Raw genomic sequence first — 23,452 nt, 5'->3', positions numbered from 1 at the left:
AAATTTTATGAACTGTTACAGAAACTTGTGCATTTCTTAAGTATTGCTTTTAATAATAAAATGGTAATCCATGATAGCATTATAAATTATAATAGTCTATAAATAAAATATATGTAATTGTAAAACAAAATAGTTTTATTCAATGAGTATAGGGATATTGTTACATTTATTTTAGTGTAAATTTAATTTGAAAATAAACCTGTGAAAAGATGCATCAGAAATTTTCTCATTTCTATTTATTATTAATGCAATTTTTAATGCAACAGGTAGGCATGTTTGTGTATAGCTACGAAAATGAAAATTTACTTAAAAACTAAATTATTGTATCTGACACGAAAATTAGTACAGAAACAAAAACGAAAGAATAAATGACAATATAAAAATTTAAACATTGATTGGAAGAGTTTATTCTAATTATATGGTATGGGCAATTCGTTGCGAAATCGTTGGAGGAAATGGTGTCAACAGTAGTTATTTTACTGCATGGTAGTTAATCAGCCGGTATAAAGGTTATATTCAATTCCTATCAAATAAATTTGACAAAATATACTCAGACAGAACTAAATAAAGAAATAGACATGTAGTTATAATACATTTATAATGTTGTATTTACACATTCAAATTGTACAATTGTGTTATGGTGTAGTCTCAAATTATTTTAAATTCTCTCAGAAAATTTTAAACGTTTTACTACACTATATATACTAGTTATTTTTATCAACAATTTAAAAATTTTATCAATAATTAAAAAAAAATTTCAAATTGATTTCATTGCGATATCACTAATGATTTTTGTGACCTGACTGATTAAAAAGCATCAAAGAAAGTTAAAACAGGATGGAGAATTTGTTATATTGGGATATTCGTTTAAAAAACGAGCAAAATTTTAATATAAAAGCGCTTATAAATCTATGCATATTGGCTCAGCTTGGCTTGGCTCGGCTTGGAATCGGATGTTAAGCAAGGTGTGGTCTTAAACTATTTTGAATTCTCCCCGAAAAATTTGAACTGCGTGCGTACATATATAGTAATGGCTACTGTTGTTTTTTATAATGAATTTATGCATATTGGCTCAGCTTGGCTTGGCTCGGCTTGGAATTGGATGTTAAGCAAGGTGTGGTCTCAAACAATTTTGAATTCTCCCCGAAAAATTTGAGCTGCGTGCTGACATATATAGCACTGATTACTGTTGCTTTTATAATGAATTTTTATTATATATATATATAAAGTAACTGGAATCTATGTATACAAATAATTATATTATATTAGATTATGTTTATATGAAAAGCAATATAGCAGATTCAACAAGCCAACCAGAAAGTTTCGAAGGCGTTCGTTCGATGACTTCAATTTAGTACGGTTAGCATTTTGGTTAAGACTGTATAATAGTGTAGTACATACATTAAATAAGTTTTTTATTGATGTGAATGATTGAAATGATGAAAATGTATGGTTGAAACGAGTATAAATAGGAGCTGAAAAAACGTTGAAATCAGATCAGGCATTTCTGCCTCGCTCGAGTCGGAGTGCCTGATCTCATTTTTTTATATTTATATTTTTTTAATTTATTTATTTTTATTTAATTTTATTTTATATAGAGTTATATAGAGTTTGCATGTCTGTGGTTTGTGTGTTTGTATGTTGTATTTTTTTATATTTTAGGTGGGTTCTTTAGCGGTTGCACATACATACATACATACATCATGTTTGTTTATGTGGTAGTATTTTATGTTCTGTTTTACTCCTTTTTCTCTTTCTTCATGAGTCTTGAGTTAAGTTAATGAAGCATAGGTAGGTAAGGTAAAAATTAATTTATTATATAGGTAGGCTAGGGCATAAGGTAATTTAGTTATATAGGTAGGTTAGGGACTCCTATTCTTTTACTCTACTTGGTGGTGTGATTTTTGTTTTGTGTTTTTTTTTTGTTTTGTTTCTCATCATACATTCAGCAGGTACGCGGTGGTTCCTGGTTTTAGTGGGATTTTTATTGATTGAATGTGGTAGTATGCATCGTTATATAGAGTTATATAGAGTTATATAGAGTTATATAGAGTTATATAGAGTTATATAGAGTTATATAGAGTTATATAGAGTTATATAGAGTTATATAGAGTTATATAGAGTTATATAGAGTTATATAGAGTTATATAGAGTTATATAGAGTTATATAGAGTTATATAGAGTTATATAGAGTTATATAGAGTTATATAGAGTTATATAGAGTTATATAGAGTTATATAGAGTTATATAGAGTTATATAGAGTTATATAGAGTTATATAGAGTTATATAGAGTTATATAGAGTTATATAGAGTTATATAGAGTTATATAGAGTTATATAGAGTTATATAGAGTTATATAGAGTTATATAGAGTTATATAGAGTTATATAGAGCATAAATCCTATATAGATACCTTTCTTTGCTCTTCTTTTCTCTTTTCTTTGCCGACCGGTCGGTTTCTTTGCGGTTATTTTCATTTAAATTAAATAAATAAGATTTTTCCATTCATTTAGGTTTTTCAGGTTCATTTATCCAGGTTGAAGCTTCCAGAGGAGTTCATCGTGGACGATGAGAATGGATGTGATGTCACGCTACGTTCGTTCATTCGGTGGCAAAGAATGCACGCCCTGCTGGGGTACGTTTTACGGTTTCTTTGCGGTTCTTTTTTTTGCCAGTTGGCTGGCTTTTCCGGCGGGTTTCACCGCGGCTCGTTTTTCTATTTTCATTTAAATTAGTCAAATAAATAAGATTTTTTCATTTCATCCATTTTATTCAGGTTGAAGCTTCCAAAGGAATTCATCGTAGAAGATGTCAGGCTACGTTCGTTCATTCAGTGGCAAAGAAGATACGCCTGGCTGGGATACGTTTTATTATTTTTTCTCTGTTTTTCTCTGTAATTTAATATTAAGTAAGAATGCTCACACGCACACGCACATACACACAATTACATTAAGTAGCTATATAGGTAGGTTAGATAGGCATAATTTTAATTGTAGGTAGGATAGATAGGAAGCATCCAACACTAATGCAGTTGAATAGGTAGGCAGCGTAAGTTTATCTCTTCTATTTTTTCTCGCACCCACATTACACGCATCAGCGTATTATACACACACACACAAATACATACATAAACACATATTAGTATTTGAGCGTTATTTTATTTTCATTACACATTTTAATTTATTATTACTAAGGTTGAGAGTAATTTAATTTCATAGATAGTTAAGGGCAATAATGTAATTCTAGGAACAATCTTGTAATTTAAATTAAATAAACGCTGTAAGTGTATCGATAGGTAGGTTAATTATTAAGTTTTACATTATTATTATTAGGTTGGAGCCCAAGGCATTACGTAGGTGGTGGGGTGGGTGCCGAAAGGCCAATGAATTGGGCTCTTGAGTTTTGTAATTTTAGGTAAGCTCGGGCCATAATGTAATGAATAGGTAAGTTAAGGCTATGTTGTAACACACACTCATTAATAGATTTGGGGTTTAAGTTTTATATTATTATTACTAAGTTGGAGCCCAAGGCATTACGTAGGTGGTGGGGTGGGTGCCGATTGGCAAATGAATTGGGCTCTTGAGTTTTTTTGTAATTTGAGGTAAGCTAGGGCTTAATTGTAATGAATAGGTAAGTTGAGGGTACGATAGCCGATAGACTCTGAATTTCGAAGTCTGTTGTCAGAGGTAAGCCTTGGTGGCCAGTGGTGTACCGGCAATGGTTTACTATCCGGACGGCAATGGTTTACTATCTGCACGGTAATGATTTACCATGCGGCACGGCCATAGTCTACTACCCGCACGGCTTCCGGACGGCAAATGGTTTACTATCCGCACGGCAATAGTCTACTATCCGCACGGCAATGGTTTTCTATCCGGTGCCCTGGCTGTCGGTGAACCTCTGTGCAAGGAGGGAGAATGAAGGGGGACTTTCGACTATCGTACCATTAACAATTTAATATAGATTAGTTAAGGTAATTGAATAGGTAGATAGGATTATTTTTATTAAGCAATTTGAGATGCAGGCACCGCTAAGCTTTCTGATGAGAATCTACTCTTTCTCTATCTCTCTCCATCAACACGGGCTGTGTTTCAACAACAACTGGACTGGCACCAGTTTTGGAGGACAACGTAGGAACCGGACCGCATTCAACATTCTGCCTTTGTCGAATGGACGACGGTAAGTTTTTTTTACATTTTACTTACTTTATTATTTTAAAATTTTATTTATTTGACATTATTTTCATTTTATAATTTAATTTTTTTTGCTTCTAAGATTCTAACATTCATTTACTACTACGCAAATAAAAAAATTTTGTTTACAGAATGATGAGAGGTGGGCAGTGGTGGGAGTCAGCACGTTTTAGATGGTGGTCTCATGATGATTTACATATGATGATGGTGGTGTAGGAAGAATCAGCTCGTTGGCTGTTGGACTGATACTCTGAAGTTCGGATGGTATTTTGTGTGCCGACCAGATGGTGGTGGTCGGTGCAATGGAAAGTACAGTAACGACGATTTTTGAAGTAAGGTTTAGTTTCGTTTTTTATTTTTCTCATTCGTTCATTTTATCACTCAACCTTTTAAATTATTCTTCTATTAATTGATTCGTTAATTCATTCTATTCATTAATTGAATCATTGATTTATTAATTAATTAATTCATTCACTCATTCATTCAACCAATTATTCAATCATTCAGTTAATCATTTATTCGATCGTTCCTTTGTTCCTTGATTTACTAATACGCTATTAAAAAAATGTCTACAGAATGATGAGAGGTGGGCTGTGGTGGGCATCAGCACGTTTCAGATGGTGGTCTCATGATGATCGTTCCGATGACAATTCGAAGATAAAAACAACGACGGTTTTTGAACTATGATTTAGTTTCTTTTTTTTATTTTTCTCATTCATTCATTTATTTTATCACTATCTTTCAAATTATTCCTCAGTTAATTTATTCATTGATTCATTCTATTCATTCATTAAATCATTGGTTGATTAATTAATTAGTTAATTTATTCATTCAACCAATCGTTCAATCATTCAGTTAATCATTTATTCGTTCATTCCTTTGTTTCTTCATTTACTACTTCGCTAATTAATAAAAACTTGTCTACAGAATGATGAGAGGTGGGCTGTGGTGGGCGTCAGCACGTTTCAGATGGTGGTCTCATGATGATCGTTCCGATGACAAATCGAAGATAATGTTAAAGGTAAATTTGTTTTTGTTTCATTGTACCTTTGAAAGTACTCGAATTTGAACAAAGATTGAGTGTTATCTCAAAAAGATAAGTTGCCTATTTTTTCCAATTGCTTGTTTTTTATTTTAGTGAATTAATTTTTTTTTCAATTTATTTTTCAGTATCCGGTCAAATTCATTCCATCGATGCGTGTCAGATGACGGTCGGTTCGTCGGTAGTGAGTGAAGTTTCTGGAGAGTGCGCGCCCGCACATTTACATACACACACATCAATACAACACATACATACACAACATCCATTCATTCGGTGTCGTTGTTGCTATGTTTCTCTTCAACTTTCTATTTTCTTTACCGTGAACCGGGCTTTAATTTAATTCATAGGTAAGTTAGGGACTGAGATGAGTTAAACAATTATAGGTAGGCTAGGGCTTAACATTAGTTAAAAAGCTTCAAGTAAAATAAAAACGCTAAAATATGTTAAATAAAATACTTGAAACATCTAAAACCAGAAATACAAATTTGTAGGTAAGTGAGTTGAGTCAATGTTTATAAGTAAGCTAGGGCCCTGAGAGTAATTTTATTATAGGTAGGTGACTGACTATTATTCTTGCGACTTCTTACTAGTTTTGTGTGATGTGTTTGTTTTCGCTTCACAACACCGCACCAACAAAACAAACTACATTTCATTCTCGTCGTCGCCTTAAATTGTACCTTTTTGAACAATCTTTTTAATAATGTCTATTTATTTATTAAATGTTGACTGGTTTCTAGTTTTTTTTTAAATTGGTTATATAATTTTTGGATATTTCTTGATTTACTTTGTATATATGCATGTATAAATTATTTCTGTTTAGTATGTTGATTTAGTCATTATGATATGTTGTGAAATGTTCTTACTAAATGTTCATGTTACGTGGTTTATTATCCTTCGAGAACTTCTAAGGAGTGTGTATGATAATAATAATAATGGATAATAATTAATTTTATCGGTCGATATTTTGTTATATTTGTTTATTTAAAATACGAATTTTAAAAAAAATTGATATTTTAAAATTTTAATTAACCGTCACTTTTCATTTCTGAATGAATTCGAATAAAAGCAACTACTGTGTTTTTCTTTCTTTACTAAAATCTAGAAATTGTTTGTAGATCTGTATGGTTAACTGTTTGTTCGAGTTTGAACAGGCCTTGCAAACTTTTTTTATTATTTTTGTTTTTATTTTTGTTTATTTGGTTCATTCTATTTAGTTGATTGATTGATCGGTTGATTGATTGACTGACTGAGTGGCTGGCTGGCTGACCGACCGACCGACTGACTGATTGTTTGATTGATTTATCTCATAGTATTGTATACATGAGAAAAAATCCGATTAAGCCAACCTACGGCTTCAGTACGCCACTGTTTTTCACCTGACAAAAGCAATTTCTATATTTATACTGACAAAAATAATTGTGATATGAATATATTGATTTATTTAAATCATTATATGTACAAAAAAGTGCTATCGTAAGAGTTCTATGAAACCCTGTAAGCCACTGCTGTAAGCCAACGTATGATTTCAGCAGCCAGTTTCTTATAAGCACCAGCAGAATGTAAAATATTCATTGAATATAATAAGGATAGTTGTTCAAATAACAATTTTGATTTATTTAGGCCGTTTATTTCTTAAGCAAACCAATTTTTAACATGATCGAATAGTGTAAAAAAAAGGGTGACTATAGTTCAATCCTACTAAGCCAACCTTCGGCTTCAGTAAGCCACCGGATTTCACCGGACCAAAAGCAATTTTTATATTTAAATTAACAAAAATAATTTAATAATACATAATTCTATTAATCATTATTAAAATTAAATAGAATTACTACAATATTTTTAGCATATTAAATCAAGTAAATATTTCATTTAGCTTGCTCGTTAAAATCCATGCAATTTCGTAAGCCAACAATCCAAGCACGACAAATAGCCCGACCGATAGATCGAATTGATCGATTAGTCCTATTATTCTAGTTATTTGGTTTGGAGCAAGGGGAGACATTACTGAAAATAATTAAAAGTTGAAAAAATTGAGGTTCTTTGCATATCCCTGCTTTAACCCATAAGAAAGTGTTGTATGCTGGTAAATAGGCCTCCCCTTGGTCAGTGTAATATAAAAATAATTAAATTGTCTATGCATGTTTGCTTCCGCCAGGCCAACATTTCAAGGCCGTTTTTCATTTTTTTCGTTTTTGGAATTTACAAAGTTTTTCCCGTCTTAAAAGCTGCGCGTTTTTGTTGCGTTTAAAATTTATAAAAAAAATTCGAATAAAAAGATTTTGATCAGTTACAGAGATTCATAAATTTATGGCAATTACGTTACGTAAAATAAAAAAGTCCCATGCTATTCGTTTGTTCAAACAAAACAAATCCCCAGCAAAAAAAACTTAAAATACCGGAACGTTTCAAATGCTACATTATAAAATGCACCACTAATTAATCTTTCCCTAATGACTGAATAACCATGTCGTCAACAACTGCTGTCGGAATATCTCCAGCTTTGTTGCAGGCAATCACAGAAACATTGTCATCTGGTCATCTTATTAGATCACCCAATAACAACAAACTACCTACCATTTCAAGCACTGACAACTCGCAAAATATGTTCCAAGTTTGTTTTTGTAGAAGTGAATGGTTTTATTTTGATTCTGGCTGGTTTTTTATGTAAAAATTGTTCTAAAAAAAGTATATGTTCGTATACTTAGTAGTGGTATAAATAGTTATTCTAAGCAAAAAATGTAATATAAATGTTAAGTAATTAATGGTAATAATGTTGCCAAATGAAAGTTATCCATTATGTATTGTATTATATATCATTGACATTACGGGCTGCAAGATGGTGGAGTGTAATGGTAAAGACGTCTGGCCTTGTATTCTAGTGACTTGGTTTGAATGCATGGAGATCCAAATCCACATGATCACTTGCATGTCATTTGTGTAATTCATGGTCTTATGCATATAGTGTGTTGATGCCATTGAAAGAAAGGCTTATAAAAGAATTGTTTATAATTTCATATAATTTATTCATTAAAAAACCTAAGGTCTTATTATAATCATTGTTATGTTATTATTTTTACCAGAAAAATCTTGGACTATTATTTTTTCAAAAAACTTTTCTTACAGTTTTGCTGACATGTTTCTATTTAAAATTTTTTTAAATTTATACAGAACAATTCAACATTCATCATAGTCCAGAATTTTTACAACCCTGAGGCTGGCACCATTCTGAAGACAGAACCACAAACAAACTTCCCAAACCAAGATCTGACCAGTCAATCTGCAAATGTTGTTCTAATCAATCAAGATAACTTGACTAAAAATAATTACTTAACTCTACCGATTGCTTCGTTATCAGAAGATCAAAAAACCTGCATAGCATTAAATAATCATGAAGCCGAATTATTAAACCAACTAAGTGGTCAGACTCAAGACCAACAACAAAATTTTGCATTCTTAGTTCAAAGTCCTAGACAAGTTTTGTACCAATTAGCAGCGAAAGAGCAAAACAGTGATGTGCTTGATGACAATGCCGTGGTGACATCCTCCTCACCTTCCACCGATCCTTCCTGCCCGGTTTGTGGCGACAGAATATCAGGTGGGTCAGTTTGTAAGTCGGTGAAAATGAATTAAATGTAAAATAAGTAAAATGAAGTAAATTGGTTGTGGCATATTTTTACATTGGGATTTAACCAATATTCATGATCCGAAAACATACTAAGATATCGTTAGTTATGCTATAAAATTAGTTTAATTAGTTCTGTTGAATGAATGAATGAACAGATGAATGATGCTGAAAAATGATTTGCACTATCATATGAGCATTTATCATCTGTTGCACCATAAATCCCATTAACTTATCCCACCATGGATGATCCCAGGTTTTCACTACGGCATATACTCCTGTGAGAGTTGTAAAGGATTCTTCAAGAGGACTGTACAGAATGGGAAGACATTCACGTGCAAGCAGTCGTCAAGTTGTGCTGTAGAAGTTAGCAACAGAAAGAAATGTCCTGCGTGTCGGTACAACAAGTGTCGGGCTGTTGGGATGAAAGTTGAAGGTCGTTGTTGCGCTATTTTGGTTAATTTGTATTTAATTTATGCTTTTTATGTTCATTTTGTTATGCATTATAATATTAAATTTTCATGTTTTGTTTATGTTTTAATGTATTATTATTCAGCAAATCTCATGTAAGTTGATTGAGCAATGAAGATGAATAATTTCATGAAAACAGCTATCAGACCCGACAGAACAAGAGGGGGACGAAGCAATTATGATGGCAAGTCCCCTGTCATGCCCCTAAACAGCAGCAGCAGCAACATAACGCCACACCACAAACTCAAGCGACCTTATGGGACTTCGTCATTGTCATCACCGTCACTACCGTCGTCACTATCGTTGAACGTAAATAAAAATTTATTCAAACACGCCGTAGCTAGTCATCCCAAACAGCTGCAGCAGACAACTGCTTCAGCAGCTGCTGCCGTTGTTGGAGTTGGATTTGCAGTGCCTTGCTTGCTCAACACACTACATTCTATAGAAGCAACACTGAAGGAGGAGGATGAAAGAGAAGAGCAAAGTGTCGTCAACTGCTGCGAATCTCGACTAAGCCATGAGGACAGCGATAAATTTGATTCCCTGCTCCATCTTGCTGATCACTGCCTTTACAAGATTGTCAAGTGGGCCAGGGTGCTTCCTGAGTTCATATCTATAACTGTAGTTCAACTTTTTTTTCAATTAAATTTCATTTCCAACATTTTTTTGTCGATTAAATTTTTTGCGATGTTTTCATAGTTATCTCCTTGGTTTAATAAGAAATAGCAGGAGACTATTTTTAAATGATTTTTGTAACATTATAACCATTTGAGAAGTTTTGCTCTTCCTCTCTCACCTCTCTCTTATTTCTTCCCATTTCTTTCTCCGTTTTTTGAACTGTTCTTTTTTCAAATTTAACATTCCACAAAAACAAATCACCAACAAACAGACAGACGACCAGATATTACTCTTGCAGAACAACTGGTGTGAATTACTTTTCCTCAACTGTTGCTTCCATTCCATGTACCACAGACCAGGCCTACGAGTCAGCAAGCATCACTCACTCACTCCGCAGATGGCAGAGGAGTTGGGTGTGGAAAAGGTCATGGGCAGGTTGACGAGTATTGTGGAGGATCTGGAAGATATGAGGGTTGATGAGTATGAGATGCCTGCCCTCAAGTCCATGCTTCTCATGTCACCTGGTCTGCTTTCTTTCTTTTTATTTGTTATCTCTGCCCACTTTATTTTGCTTAGGGTTTGGTTAAGAAATTACATTTTTTTCTTTTATTGATGGGAAAATTTTTATATGAATAAATTTAATTTTTTTTATAACCCTCAACACTTTTTGCATGAAGCTAAAATATTTCAATGTAGCTGATATGTTTCATTACATTTATTTATACTAACTGTAACCAATTACAATCCTTGCTAGACATTGTCAACCTGTCAAACGAGAGGGCAATTGTTGAGCACCAAGACAGCCTAATAGATTCCCTGTTGACTTACTCAAAAGTAAAACACCCCAACAATCATAATCGCGTCGGTGCCATGGTAACAAAGCTGGCAGAACTTTCTAGATGCTCCTACGTAGCCAAGGAAATGCTGACAAACGTTCAGAATTCTGGAAAAGTGCCTCAACACAGCCTGCTACATGAATTGTTGAAAGGAGATGTCGTGCTGCATTAACTCGTTGCTGATGCTATTGTTTTTGTTAATTATTGTTGGTGCATTGTTGATGTATTGTTGCTGTGTTTTTTTGTTACAGTTAACAGTGCAGTTTAGGTGCACTAATTTTCAATTCATGGAGTCTTTTGTTTTCCAATGTAGATTGTTGTAACTATAAAGATTTTCTTGCGTGCATATATTCATTCATACTTAAATAATAATATACATTCAACAAATTACTACCTTATCATGTTGTTTTCTGTTTACTGGTCCCTACACACTTTTATATTCTTCTGGTTTTCTTGTTTATTTGTTGAGGAAATTTGTCTGACGGTCAGCACGATTATGACAATGACTTTTCACTCATATCTACAGTATGAATGGCATATTTATTACTCAAAATTTGTATATCAAAAAATTGTGTGTGTGTGCATGTACGTACATAAACAGGTGTGACGTGACTACGTACATCCACTGTATAATTGTGAAGAAACTTGCGTATGTGTATGATCACTATTATTCACACAAACAACTTACAAACCTTTTAGATATATGTATGGCTGGAGTTTTTAACATGCCTCACAGAAATTATAATTTTAGTTTTAGATATTTTTTATTGTTACTTCTGTAGGGTTTTCTCGCTCTCCCTCTCTCTTCATCTCTTTCCATCTCTCTCTTTCTCTCTCTCTCTCTCTTTCTTGCTACAATCTCTACCTATTTGTTTGTTGTCCAATGATTTACGTGCAGTTGTTGCACTAGGGCAGTTTGTTGTTGTTTTTATTTGTTCTATGTAAAGATTATTTTTATTATGCTTTTGTTTGCATCTTGTTTTCAACTTTACAGGTCTACATTTGATTAGCTGTTGATTGTACATATAAATTATTTACAGATTTCAAAAGAAAATTTTTTTTAATAATTTTTATAGATCTTGTTTTTATTATTTTTATTACGTTTTTTTATCAGCAATTCTAAAAAATTTTAGCTTAAAGCTATTGTATTATATTTGTTGTGATTATTTATGTATAATTATTATATTATATAATTGTATAAAATATGCATGTGTGTGTATGCGTGCGTTTGTGTGTGTTATAATTGTGATTAGTGTGTTCCTCCTCTAATGTATGCTATTTTAATCTTTTGTTGCTGTTTACATATCAAATAATGTTCATTAGTTTATTAATAAACTGCTAAACTACCTTATGTATTTATTTGAATATTCAAAAAAATTCAAAATATTTGTTTTTTTTTCGTTTGAATGCTTCACTAATACTTAAGTTAATTAATTAATTAATCGTTTTGGTGCATGCTTTTCCCAGATTTTATTGACAATTTTGTTCTTCAAATGCTTTAAAATGTTACAGTAAAATTTGTAGATAGCAATTTAATATCATCATATTCTTATGTTCCTCTTTCTCTCTCTCTTCTCTCTCTCTTTCACTTTTTCTTTTCCTCGTTTTTAGATCGGAAAACAACATTTACAACTAATTGTAAATATAATATTCTGTCTGGGCCTTACATTATAATGTGTCAATGAGAAGAAACTATTTTCTTTTCCTTCATCAACATCAAATGCATAATGCTGCCTCCAATGTTTGTTTTTGTTTAATCCTTTTTTCTTATAATTCTTGATTAATCTAGCACCCCTCGCTATTGTTTTCACTTAAATTTTTCAATATCGGAGGCAAATTTATTTATGTGACATAACTATGTTTTGCTTGTGCGGATTAGATTAAGCAAATTGTAAAAATGTTTGTAAGTATTTGGATGAACTCGCCAATTAATTTAAGTCATATGATCATTGCTACATTCAAGTAAAACTGATAGAGGCCGTTCGATATCGCATGAACACGAGTGTACATATGTTATGTACGTATATATATGTGTACGTGCGTGCATACATTGGTAGGTATGTTTGTATTTGTGCACTCATGTACTAAGCTTGCATACCTGTGTGCGCGTACCAATTCTTGAATTAAGTATACTTTTATGGTGTTAATATTTTTCTATTTAGCTTAATTTTGTTAAGACTTGCTAAATTGTGTGATGGCTCTGTCTGTATAAAGTTTTCATTGACGTTTTTTAAATGCTGTCGATTTAATAACTAGTTTCTGATCACTTAATGTCATGTTGAGTTGTTCATGTCATGTTAAGTTGTTCATGTTATTTATTGATGAAGTTTTATCTCCATCACGATGATACCCTTTAATTTGAATTGATTTTATTAATAAAAAAAACAATAGAACAGTTTCAAACAGGAATTATTATAAAGTTATTAAACTTCTTATTCAAATAAACAAGTTAAACCACAACAAGTAAACAATGAATCAATGGAAAGCCAACTAATAATAAATCTGTCAACCAACCAACTGACTGATCAACCAATCACACCAACCAATCAATCAATCACGTCTGAGAGGAAACTCCTCCTTCCTGACACCCTGAGCAGTAATGATGTTGATGAGGAGGGCATCTCCAGTGTATATGTCCCTCTCAGCTGCCGATATGAACACATCCTTCACTAATTGAATTGCTTTCTCTAATGATAGTGGCTTCTTATCAACTCCATGCTGGTTCTTGTAACCTATCTGTAATGGTTCAAGTTTGTTAAGTTCATCAAAATTTTTAAGTAATACTATAAATCATTACAAACTAAGTAAAATGTGAACAATATGCAGTATGTTAGTTGCAGAGTTTCAATGACTCACCTGGTTGTCAAGCAGAGGTTGTAGAATTGGACCTCCTGTACCTGCTGCTCTGAACTGATCTCTCTGGTAAGAACCAACTGGATCATAACTGTACACACAACCTTTTCCTGCCATTAGTGTCAACTTTTTATAATTGGTGATTCTAATACTAAATTTACTTTTATAACCTAATGCACAGAAATTATATTTTTAAAATAGTTTTATGAAATGACTCGCTAGTACCTTCCTCGTCGATCCCTCCAATGATGTTGTAGGCATAGTAAGGAAAGAACCTTTTATAGTACAGAATGGTTGAAAGCATGGCAGCGATGGCATTGGCTGACATCTTTGTGTGATGCTCATGCTCGTACATCTATCGATTGATCGAAAACTAAAGATTAGGCATCGTATGAAACAAATTAAAATATAAAAAGAAATTTTTTATTTAAATTTAAAAGATTAATAGTTTTAAAAGTAAAAAGTTTCACTTTTAGTCTGGTTTCGAGAACTTTTGTCAGGGTCAAAACGTCACAGTGACAACCAGTGCATGCCAGGACTGTTGTATCAGTTCTAAATTGTAAGTGAAATCAAAAATGAAATGTATTTGACTGGATTTAGTAGGCAAGGTGAGTAAAATTTAAAATTGGATTTTTAAATTCTATGGAACAGATCAACAGCAAAAATCATAAACTGAAATAAAATGTGAAATAAAAGTTATTACACACAATTTGTATGTTTTGGGACTTGATCTCGAATGTATTGAAAACCCTTCACTCAGCCTGGTATCAGAAGCAACGATGGTAAAATTTTCCCCTGCAATGGCCAAAACTGTCCTAAAAATTATTAGGAAATAAAATATAAAATTATAAATAGATCAAGAGTTTAAAACTTGGCATTAGATTTTACAATTTAAAAATAGCATATAATAACAATTTATTACCCTCCATTCCAAGAATATGGACTGAAACTCATTTTAAAAAACAAATTTAAATTTTTACTAAATTAACGCTACTAATTATCGTTCAGAGAACTGATAAAAATTGCTATGTCATAACACAGAACAAATATTTTTTAAATATCGTTTGAGTTGTACAAGAGATTCTCATTAAATTTGTGAAGTCAAAAAGCTCATTTAAATGTTAAAAATATTTTTTAATAAATACTTTTTAATGCACAAAATTACATTTTGGCAGATAGTTTAAAAATTGGGCCTAAAGAATGTAAAATATTCCATCATTCATCCTACAAAACTAAAAAAATAATTACACCTAGAATAGAAAATGGAAAATGCAATAAAAATATTAAATTACTAATCTAAAGATGCTATTATTAGACGAAAATTCATCTAGAACCCCAATGCATTATGAGATTCTCTACTATATAACATAGCAACTTATTATAGAACATTATACGAAACGAGCAACAGCAGAGAAATATTTATCGTTAAACGCCTAGACATCAAACATACATAAACGAACTTACACGAACAGGCAAACACACGAAAAAATACACAATAATACACACACATATACACGTAGAAACAGACATTTACACTTACTTCTATATATGATGTTATAAAATATAAATGCCAATATAAATTATTATATATAAAGAGAGAACACGTTTAACTGCAAGCCAGCATACGGAGAAAAAACATCCACATCTTGGAGTATGTTAGTTAGTAGATTGATTGTCAGTTCATGGTTTTTCGCTGATTGGTCTTTTTAGATTGTTTTATTATAACAACAATTGCCGAAATAAAAAAATTTGCACGGAGAATTTATTTCCTCACCTGTTTATTTGAAAGCCTAATTTCAAATATTTGTAGTGAAATAGTAAAATACAAATTTGTAATAGATAGTTAAGAATATACCAGTAGATAATACCAGATTTTCAAACGAAGCTTTAAAAGATTTCAAAGTAGAGAATAAATAATTTGACAAATGTTTTTTAAACTGTTAATCTGATAGAGCCGGGCTTCCTGAAACATGGAAAACATAAGCCTGGTCCTCGAAGGAGATGGTACGTGCGGCTTGAGATTAGAGGGTGATGGCAACCAGACAATCGTTGTTTCTAAGGTTACAACTATTTTAGAGTTTCATTTACCAAAAGAGTGAGTAATTTAAGTAAATTTACGACACAATTTTTGTTCAACTTTATCAGCTTCACAGAAGGGGTAGAGCTCACAGGGCGGGTCTGAAAATTGGTGATGAGGTCGTTTCCGTGTGTGGCATTTCCTGTAGAAATTTAGATGCACAGGCGGCTCAAGACATCGTCAGGAACACGAACAACGCCAGGATTCAAATTCGAAGGTGGGTTACTAAAATGTAGGAAAATTAAGGAAGTGTTGATGAAGCTAAGCAGGGGAAAAATACATTTTCATCAGGAACCAGCAGGATATATACCACGCTCCGCCAAGTGCGTACGACGATTTTGACAGTGACGTGGCCGAGGGGTACAATCCGTCGCAACCGCCACCACCACCGCCTCATCGCACCGTCTACGACTTCAATAAGAACGTCAACGTCTATGAAACAAATACACAACCATTTCGAAACTACAACACCTCTTCCAAGAAGGAAGATGTCACATGTTATAACGAATATTGGAACCGGTGTCCTGCAAATGATAATTACTTGAATAACGACAGAAATCAAAATTCAAAATATCGAAAAGTTGAATTCGGTTTAAATTACGGTCCTCCAAACACTGTAAAACAACAACAAATAAAAAAACATATTACCAGGGCTTACATAGTTCCGGAATACGAGAAAATTCAGGCAAGAGAACTGCATAACGTCTCTACACACGCACGTCACTACGTCAAAAAAGATGAGGATAAATTTGAAGAACGATTTCACAAGCCTGCAACAGAAGTTGAAGATACGCCAGCACCGATCATCTGGAAACCTAAACTTCAGTCGATAACGGAGCATCACAAGCCGGTGAACATGAGGGAGGATGTGATCATTTGGTCGTCCAAACCCCTCCCTGAACCGATAAGACCTCCACCAGTTTTTAAAAAATCGTCCCCTCCACCCATCAAAATAATACCTCCCCCACCTCAACCTCCACCAGTGGTGGAGACTCCCATTCCTCCTACTCCTCCCACTGCCACAAAAACTGACGAACCGTCACCAGGGGTTGTGGTGAACGAGGATTTGATAGAGGCTGGCCTGCTGACGAGAGGAGTTGTTACGGCTGCTGGCGTCCCCGTTGAAGTTCATCTGGAAAAAAGTTGTTTTTATAATTTGCCCTGTTGATTATTCATTTCATTCTATTTTGAGTCTCCACTTTCTAGTTTTCGTTTTTCATTTCGTCAAATTATATTTTAAAAATTATGTTAATATTTGATGAAATATAACTTATTGCGGTATGTTCAAATTTTAAAAGTAAATGAACAATACAGCTGACCAACATTTCATCACAACTTCAGGGACACTGAAGAATTGATTTCTTGTCAATGGCTACTATATTTAGTAAATTAAATTATTTCATTTTAAATTTGAACAGAAAAACTTTTCTCCGACTCATCTTTCTACGAGGACCCGGCCCACAAGTACCCGACAATTGAGGAACAAATAAAAATGGCTCGTAAGGTGGCTAACCTTTTGACCTCTCAAACTGGAAAATCCGGCAAAGGTCAAAAAATGTTTCAGAAGAAGAAGGAACAATCGACAAACTGGATAATCGACCTTGATCCTCTTGCCAAGGAATCCATCGAACGTGAGAGGATGAAGAAGAAGATGATGGAGCGGACGTTTGACACGATGGGTACTACTAACATTTGTTATTTTATTTTATAATAAATAATTTATCTCTTTCCATTTCAACTTACCTCCAATTAAACACGCATTCGAGAGAATGGAAATGCCGGTTGAAAATTAAATATTAATTCCTTGAATAAATAAATAAATTTTTCAAAAATTCATAAATTATTGTAATTAAAAATTGATGTAAGTGTTATTAAAACATAGCTGTCATCGTTATCAATACAAATACTATTGCTAAAAAATTCCGTAAAAAATGATTATAATACATTTATATGATTGCAGTTTTTTGAACATCTTTTTTTCAAGCCTTCCACGATGGAACTGGTCCATTCGATCAGAAGTCACGGGTTGACCGAGCCAAAGAACTTGAAATGATGCGATTGAAGGAGGAGAAATCACTGCACAACGTCGTTCCATTTGACCTCTGCGCCAAACTGGCCAACGAATTGAAGCAGGACAAAGGAAAGGGCGGACACCTCTTTACGAAAAGAAAAGAGGAATCAGTGAATTGGGTGGCCTCGGAGAACGATCCTCAATCAACTGTGGGCTACAAACCGTACAAACACGAATTGAATCCTTTCAAGAAACCTCTAAGCTTCACCCCATTGAAATCCACTCAGTTACCATCACCTACAAAACCGTCCCATTTCACGCTGAAACTGCCGCAACAGGGAGTGCACGCTCCCACCTCCGCATCTGACAGTGTTGGAGAGCTGCCACGGAATCGTCTGAAAGACATGATCAACACTCCGCGGGCCGCCATGACGCCTTGGGACTCTATGGTCAACACCGGAAGTCTACACAAGGCTTTCGAACATTTAAATGGTAGATTTTATATAGACGGAAGTGACATAACGACGGGTAGCTGGTTCAATAATAGAGATAATGATGGTGAAGACATGAATGTTGGTGGTGTTGGTAGTTCTTTGGAAGTCAGTGGTAGTGGTGGTGGTAGTGGTGGTTTCAATTCTCCGTCGCAATCGAAAAGTTTCATGCCACCTCACCAGCCCCGGTCTTTCAACAACCAATCACAATCGAGCTACACCAAGTACCAGCCTATCAAATTTCAACCTCGCTTTATGTAAACAAATTTCTATTTGTGATCTATTTTTATCATTTTATTTTCTTTTTTGTTCATTTTTTACTACAAATTTGTTTTTTTTGTTTAGTTTGTTGTTCACTTCTTCTTTTATTTATTATATTTTCATTATTCTCTGTCCATAATTATTGAACTTGGACGAGAACGTTTTCAGCAAAAAGGTAACTGTAATAATTGTCGGAAGTTCTTGCGTTATAATCTTGCATGCTGTTACTGTTGCTACATTTTGCGAGTGTTGTTGTTGCTGCTGTTGTTGTTGAAACTGATGCAGAGCAGAAGTCTGACGAAACCTAACTCGTTCTCGTAACATGTGGATCGGTGTTACTCTCAAAACATCTTGAGTGATGTTGCCTTTGCGAGCTCCAGTCCAACAGAATTTCTACTAAACGATTGGGCAATTCAATGTTTAAACTTTCTCTAGACGCAGTTGAAAAGTTGAGTATTATAAATAAGACAGAGCCTAAATGGTGTTTGAGGATGGAACAAATGAATTATAACTGGAAGTTGGTCTGCTCGTGTTGGAGTGCATTCATTATAGCATATCTATAATTATTTTCGCATTTGTACAGCCATTTATACTTTAAAAAAGAGTTTATTCATCATATGTTCCGTACCATTGAACGTGTAAACTTTCAACAAAATATTAATTTCAATAATTTAATTTATTTGAATGAAATATTGCTAGAACGTGATCTTAACTCATTGTCAGATACATTGATTAATTAATTTCATTTTTCCGTCACTTATTTAGCAGTTCAAAATATTTTCATAACCTAAGTCCTCATCTCATAGAATGCTGTTTGGCGCTTCTGGTTTTCATTAGAGTTTATTATTTTAGATGCAAAATAAATTATTTACACAAACAATGGTGTCATTAATTATAAAAAGAGAAATATCCATATTGCAAAAGAAAAGATGCCTATTGGACTAATTAATCATTTTGTTGATTGATGAAACACACCACACACACACAAGCACACGCACACACACCACACACACTTACACTCACACACAATTAATCTATATGCATTCATTTGCTCACTATCTCATTTTAACGTTTCAATAAACCAGCTGGTCCTGTATGATATCACACCGCACCGCATATATTTGGTAAATTTAAAAAATTAAAACAAATTGAAATTAATTAAAATTTTGGAAAGCCATTCAAAGGAAACGCCATCAAACGTGTGAATGAATCAAGTTGTTTATAGAAATTCAGCAGTAAACGTCAGCCATCCAACACCTAACTTTTGATCTATGTACAGATAGAGACATGCCATGCGGTGTGTGGTGTTCGTCTCATTAATTAAATAATATGAATAAATAAATAAATAATTAATTAAATTTAATTAAGTTTAATTGAATTTGATTATGAAATACCATTTAATAAGATTTTTGTGAATAGTTTGGCAATTATAATAATTACTATATTAATAATAATAGCATCATTAATAATAATGGAAATAATATTAGCAGTAATATTATTAAAACTTATATAAATCGAACAGAAGCATAGCATAGAACTATAATAAAAATGTATTATTTATTATTATTAAATTATTGTTATAATAATATATATATATTATACATATATTATTAAAACAACAATAAAAACAAATAAATAATTTTGAACGATGAAATTTCAACACATGTTAAATTATTTCATGCGTGACGTCATTACTATATTAAATTTTCTATGCGAATTCCATTTATATATGCTTATTTACTCTAATTATGAATTTAATGCAACTGCAAATAAAATACACACACGCACACACGCACACACATACACACACACACACACACACACGTACATACAATATTTACATATTGTCGTGCTGTCATTGTCAAGCGTTAAGTTATTCAGATGACGATTTCAATCGGCACGTACACACGTGCACATAATTATTTGTATATATATATATATATATATATAATTATAACCACATATATTTGTGTGTATGTGTGCCTATGTCTGTGTATGCGTACGTGTGTGCGTGTGTGTTTGACAGCTGATGGTATACAAACAAGCAACAGCCAAGTACATTTTCTAACGCAATGACATCCAAGCCAATGATGAATAAATATTATAATGAGAGGAAAAGACACCGCTACACATACAGCCTGCTTGTGTGTACACACACACACATACAAACTTACACATATTTACATACAAACTTGCACACATACAAACATACACACATACATAAATACACATACATACTAACCCTTTACATACACACACACTCACAAGCATTAACACCAACATCACATATTCATCTCAATGCAGCCATCATTTTGTAACTTACCATATTACAGTATAATTATGTCTGTATAATATATATATATATATATATAACATATATAATATATATATACAGTATATATATACAAATATATATATATATATACAGTTTATGTATACAACATAATACCCAATGTATATAATATAATATATAATACCATTCGAATTTCGTATAAACTGCCAGCTAAATAACTCAAATTTTTCTTCTTTACATTTCTATCTCTCTTTTCTCTCTCTGTCTCTCTCTCTCTCTCTCTCTCTCTCTCTCTCTCTCTATAATTATATCGATGCCTATAATTTTGTTATTTTTATTATTTTTTATTACAGGCTTTTAAAATTATTTTTATTATTATTTGTTTAATTATTGTAACGGTAGCAGTAGTAGTAGTAGCAGCTGTAGTAGTAGAAGTAGAAGCTTTTTTATTACAGGCTTTTAAAATTATATTTATTATTATTTGTTTAATTATTGTAACGGTAGCAGCAGTAGTAGTAGCAGCTGTAGTGGTAGAAGTAGAAGCTGTAGTAGTAGTAACAGCAGCAGTAGTAGCAGTAGCAGCAGTAATCGTAGTAGCAGCTGCATCAGTAGCTGTAGTTGTATTAGCAGTAGTGGTAGTATAAGCAATAGTTGTTGACGGTGTTGTTTATGTAGTAACGGTTTAATAATTGTTATTTCATTGAATGTACTATCGTCATAAAGAATCGCCTGTCTGTCAGATTGTTTTGTCGCCGGTGACGAGCGACAAGTTTTCAGTTGTGTAGTTGTGTGGCTGCTGTTGTACCGGCTACAAACATTAGAAACAACTTTGCACGCTCGGGTCTTTACTTTAATGATATTTTTTTTTTGTTTTTTTTTACTATTCTTTTTTAATAAACTCTCAGAGGTATCAACAGCACACACATGTGGCGTGTGTGAATAGGTGTGAATCCACACACACACACACACACACACACACACACACACAAAACACACACATTACACACCCACCCTACTACACAAACACACACATTACACCCCACCACACACACACACACACACACAAACACACACACACACCACACACAGTACACATCCCACCACATACATTACACACACACAACACACACACATAACTGTCACTACCGACTCAAGGGCTCTTTAAATTAAATTTTTTTTTAACTAAAAAAGGATTATTCTTCCTTTAAAAAATTTTAAAACTGGATAAAACTTTTAACAAATAAACTGTTGAATCGTCGTTCAATCAAAATCTACCGACAGAACATTCCATATTTCCATGCCATCTTGTATTCCAGCTAAAATCACAAAAAAAATTTTTCTAATTTTCATTTTGTACACCACATTTACACATACACCTAACACACACACATTCACATATACATGTAACACTCACACATACACACACACACACACACACACACACATACAGGTTAGCACACACACTCACACACACACACAAATTACACATACAGGTTAGCATACACACTCACACATACATGTAACACACACACACTCACACATACACGTAACACACACACACACACACACATTACACATCTAACGCTCCAAAACAGCTAACCAACAACATGCCGATGAAAAATATTCCTATCTTAACCGTTGTGTTTGTGATCCAAAAGGAGACAGCGATAAAAAAACATGCTGGTCAGAATGAACTTGCATCATTGACAATAACAGCAAAACATGAATGACACTAACAATAACAACAACAGCATCGACGACAATAATGACAACAACAATGACAATAACAACAATAATACTGTAATGGATTAACACAAAAAATTAATTAAAAACTTATCATAGATAGTAATTTGAAAGCAGCAAATCATTAACCAACATTAAGAAGTAAAAATAAAATTTGGACGATTCTTTAAAAACATCAACAAAACAACACAACTACAACAACCTCTACAACAATAACAAAAATAACAATATCAAAAAAAAACACAACAACAGCTATTAAATTTAAAAAAAAATTAAGCAGCCCATCAATCACGACAGATTTCATTCATCATGCCATTTCAATGTAGAAGAACTGTCAATTAGAACACCATTCTTCCATGTTACAATACGCTGGATTTATGTTTCTCTTTCATTCTCTCTCTCTCTCTCTCTCTCTCTCTCTTTTCCTTTTCCTCCCTTCTTCTCTCTTTCTCTCTCTCTCTCTGTTTTTCTTTCTTTCTGTTTCCTATTGTCTCGCCTTTTCTCTTTCGTTGTTTCTATCTTTTTCTGGTTCTATCTCTTTGTCTCTCTTTCTTTCTATCTTTCTTTCTTTCTTTGTCTCTCTTTGTCACTGTCCCTCTTTATACATAGCGCACACACGCTTGTAGTAATCTCTCTTCAATTTGTTCTTCATCAGAATGTGGTTTCAGTTATCTGAAAATAAAACGTTCGATCGAGCACATGTAATGAAGTTATTTTATTTGATAGATAATACGTGTTTGTTTGTGTGCGTGTATGTCTTTGTACGTGTGTGTGTGTGTGTGTGTGTGTGGTGTGTGTGTGGTGTGTGTGTGTGGGGGGGTACATTTTTGAAGGTTTTTAAATCTGACGATCATGATATGCTAATAAAACAAAAGCCGTTTTGTTCTAAATCTACAGTGGCAAACCACTGAAGTTTTATTCGTTGAAATATTGGCAATCAA

General features: G+C 33.1%; 3 protein-coding genes across 3 annotated transcripts; 2 read left to right on the top strand and 1 right to left on the bottom strand.

Moving 5' to 3' along the window:
- Window positions 1-9,103: 9,103 nt before the first annotated feature.
- HELRODRAFT_71280 (hypothetical protein) lies at window positions 9,104-10,954 on the top strand (the record flags this gene model as incomplete). Its single annotated transcript, XM_009011830.1, has 5 exons — window positions 9,104-9,296; window positions 9,468-9,609; window positions 9,802-9,949; window positions 10,218-10,470; window positions 10,701-10,954. The coding sequence occupies 5 exons, from the start codon at window positions 9,104-9,106 to the stop codon at window positions 10,952-10,954; spliced, it is 990 nt and encodes a 329-aa protein (XP_009010078.1).
- Window positions 10,955-13,332: 2,378 nt separating this feature from the next.
- On the bottom strand, window positions 13,333-14,589 carry HELRODRAFT_156230 (hypothetical protein; the record flags this gene model as incomplete). The annotated part of the gene is made up of 6 exons (XM_009011829.1): window positions 13,333-13,518; window positions 13,639-13,745; window positions 13,861-13,990; window positions 14,106-14,187; window positions 14,343-14,450; window positions 14,558-14,589. 6 exons carry the CDS (start codon window positions 14,587-14,589, stop codon window positions 13,333-13,335), a joined length of 645 nt encoding a protein of 214 aa, XP_009010077.1.
- A 1,016-nt stretch (window positions 14,590-15,605) lies between these two features.
- On the top strand, window positions 15,606-18,475 carry HELRODRAFT_166598 (hypothetical protein; the record flags this gene model as incomplete). Its single annotated transcript, XM_009011828.1, has 5 exons — window positions 15,606-15,695; window positions 15,781-15,929; window positions 16,004-16,854; window positions 17,131-17,391; window positions 17,697-18,475. The coding sequence occupies 5 exons, from the start codon at window positions 15,606-15,608 to the stop codon at window positions 18,473-18,475; spliced, it is 2,130 nt and encodes a 709-aa protein (XP_009010076.1).
- Window positions 18,476-23,452: the final 4,977 nt, after the last annotated feature.

This window comes from Helobdella robusta, assembly GCF_000326865.2.
Source record: "Helobdella robusta unplaced genomic scaffold HELROscaffold_10, whole genome shotgun sequence".
NCBI classification, from domain to species: Eukaryota; Metazoa; Annelida; class Clitellata; order Rhynchobdellida; family Glossiphoniidae; genus Helobdella; species Helobdella robusta.
Note: the sequence above shows the minus strand (reverse complement) of the source record. Positions and strands in the feature narration are given on the sequence as shown.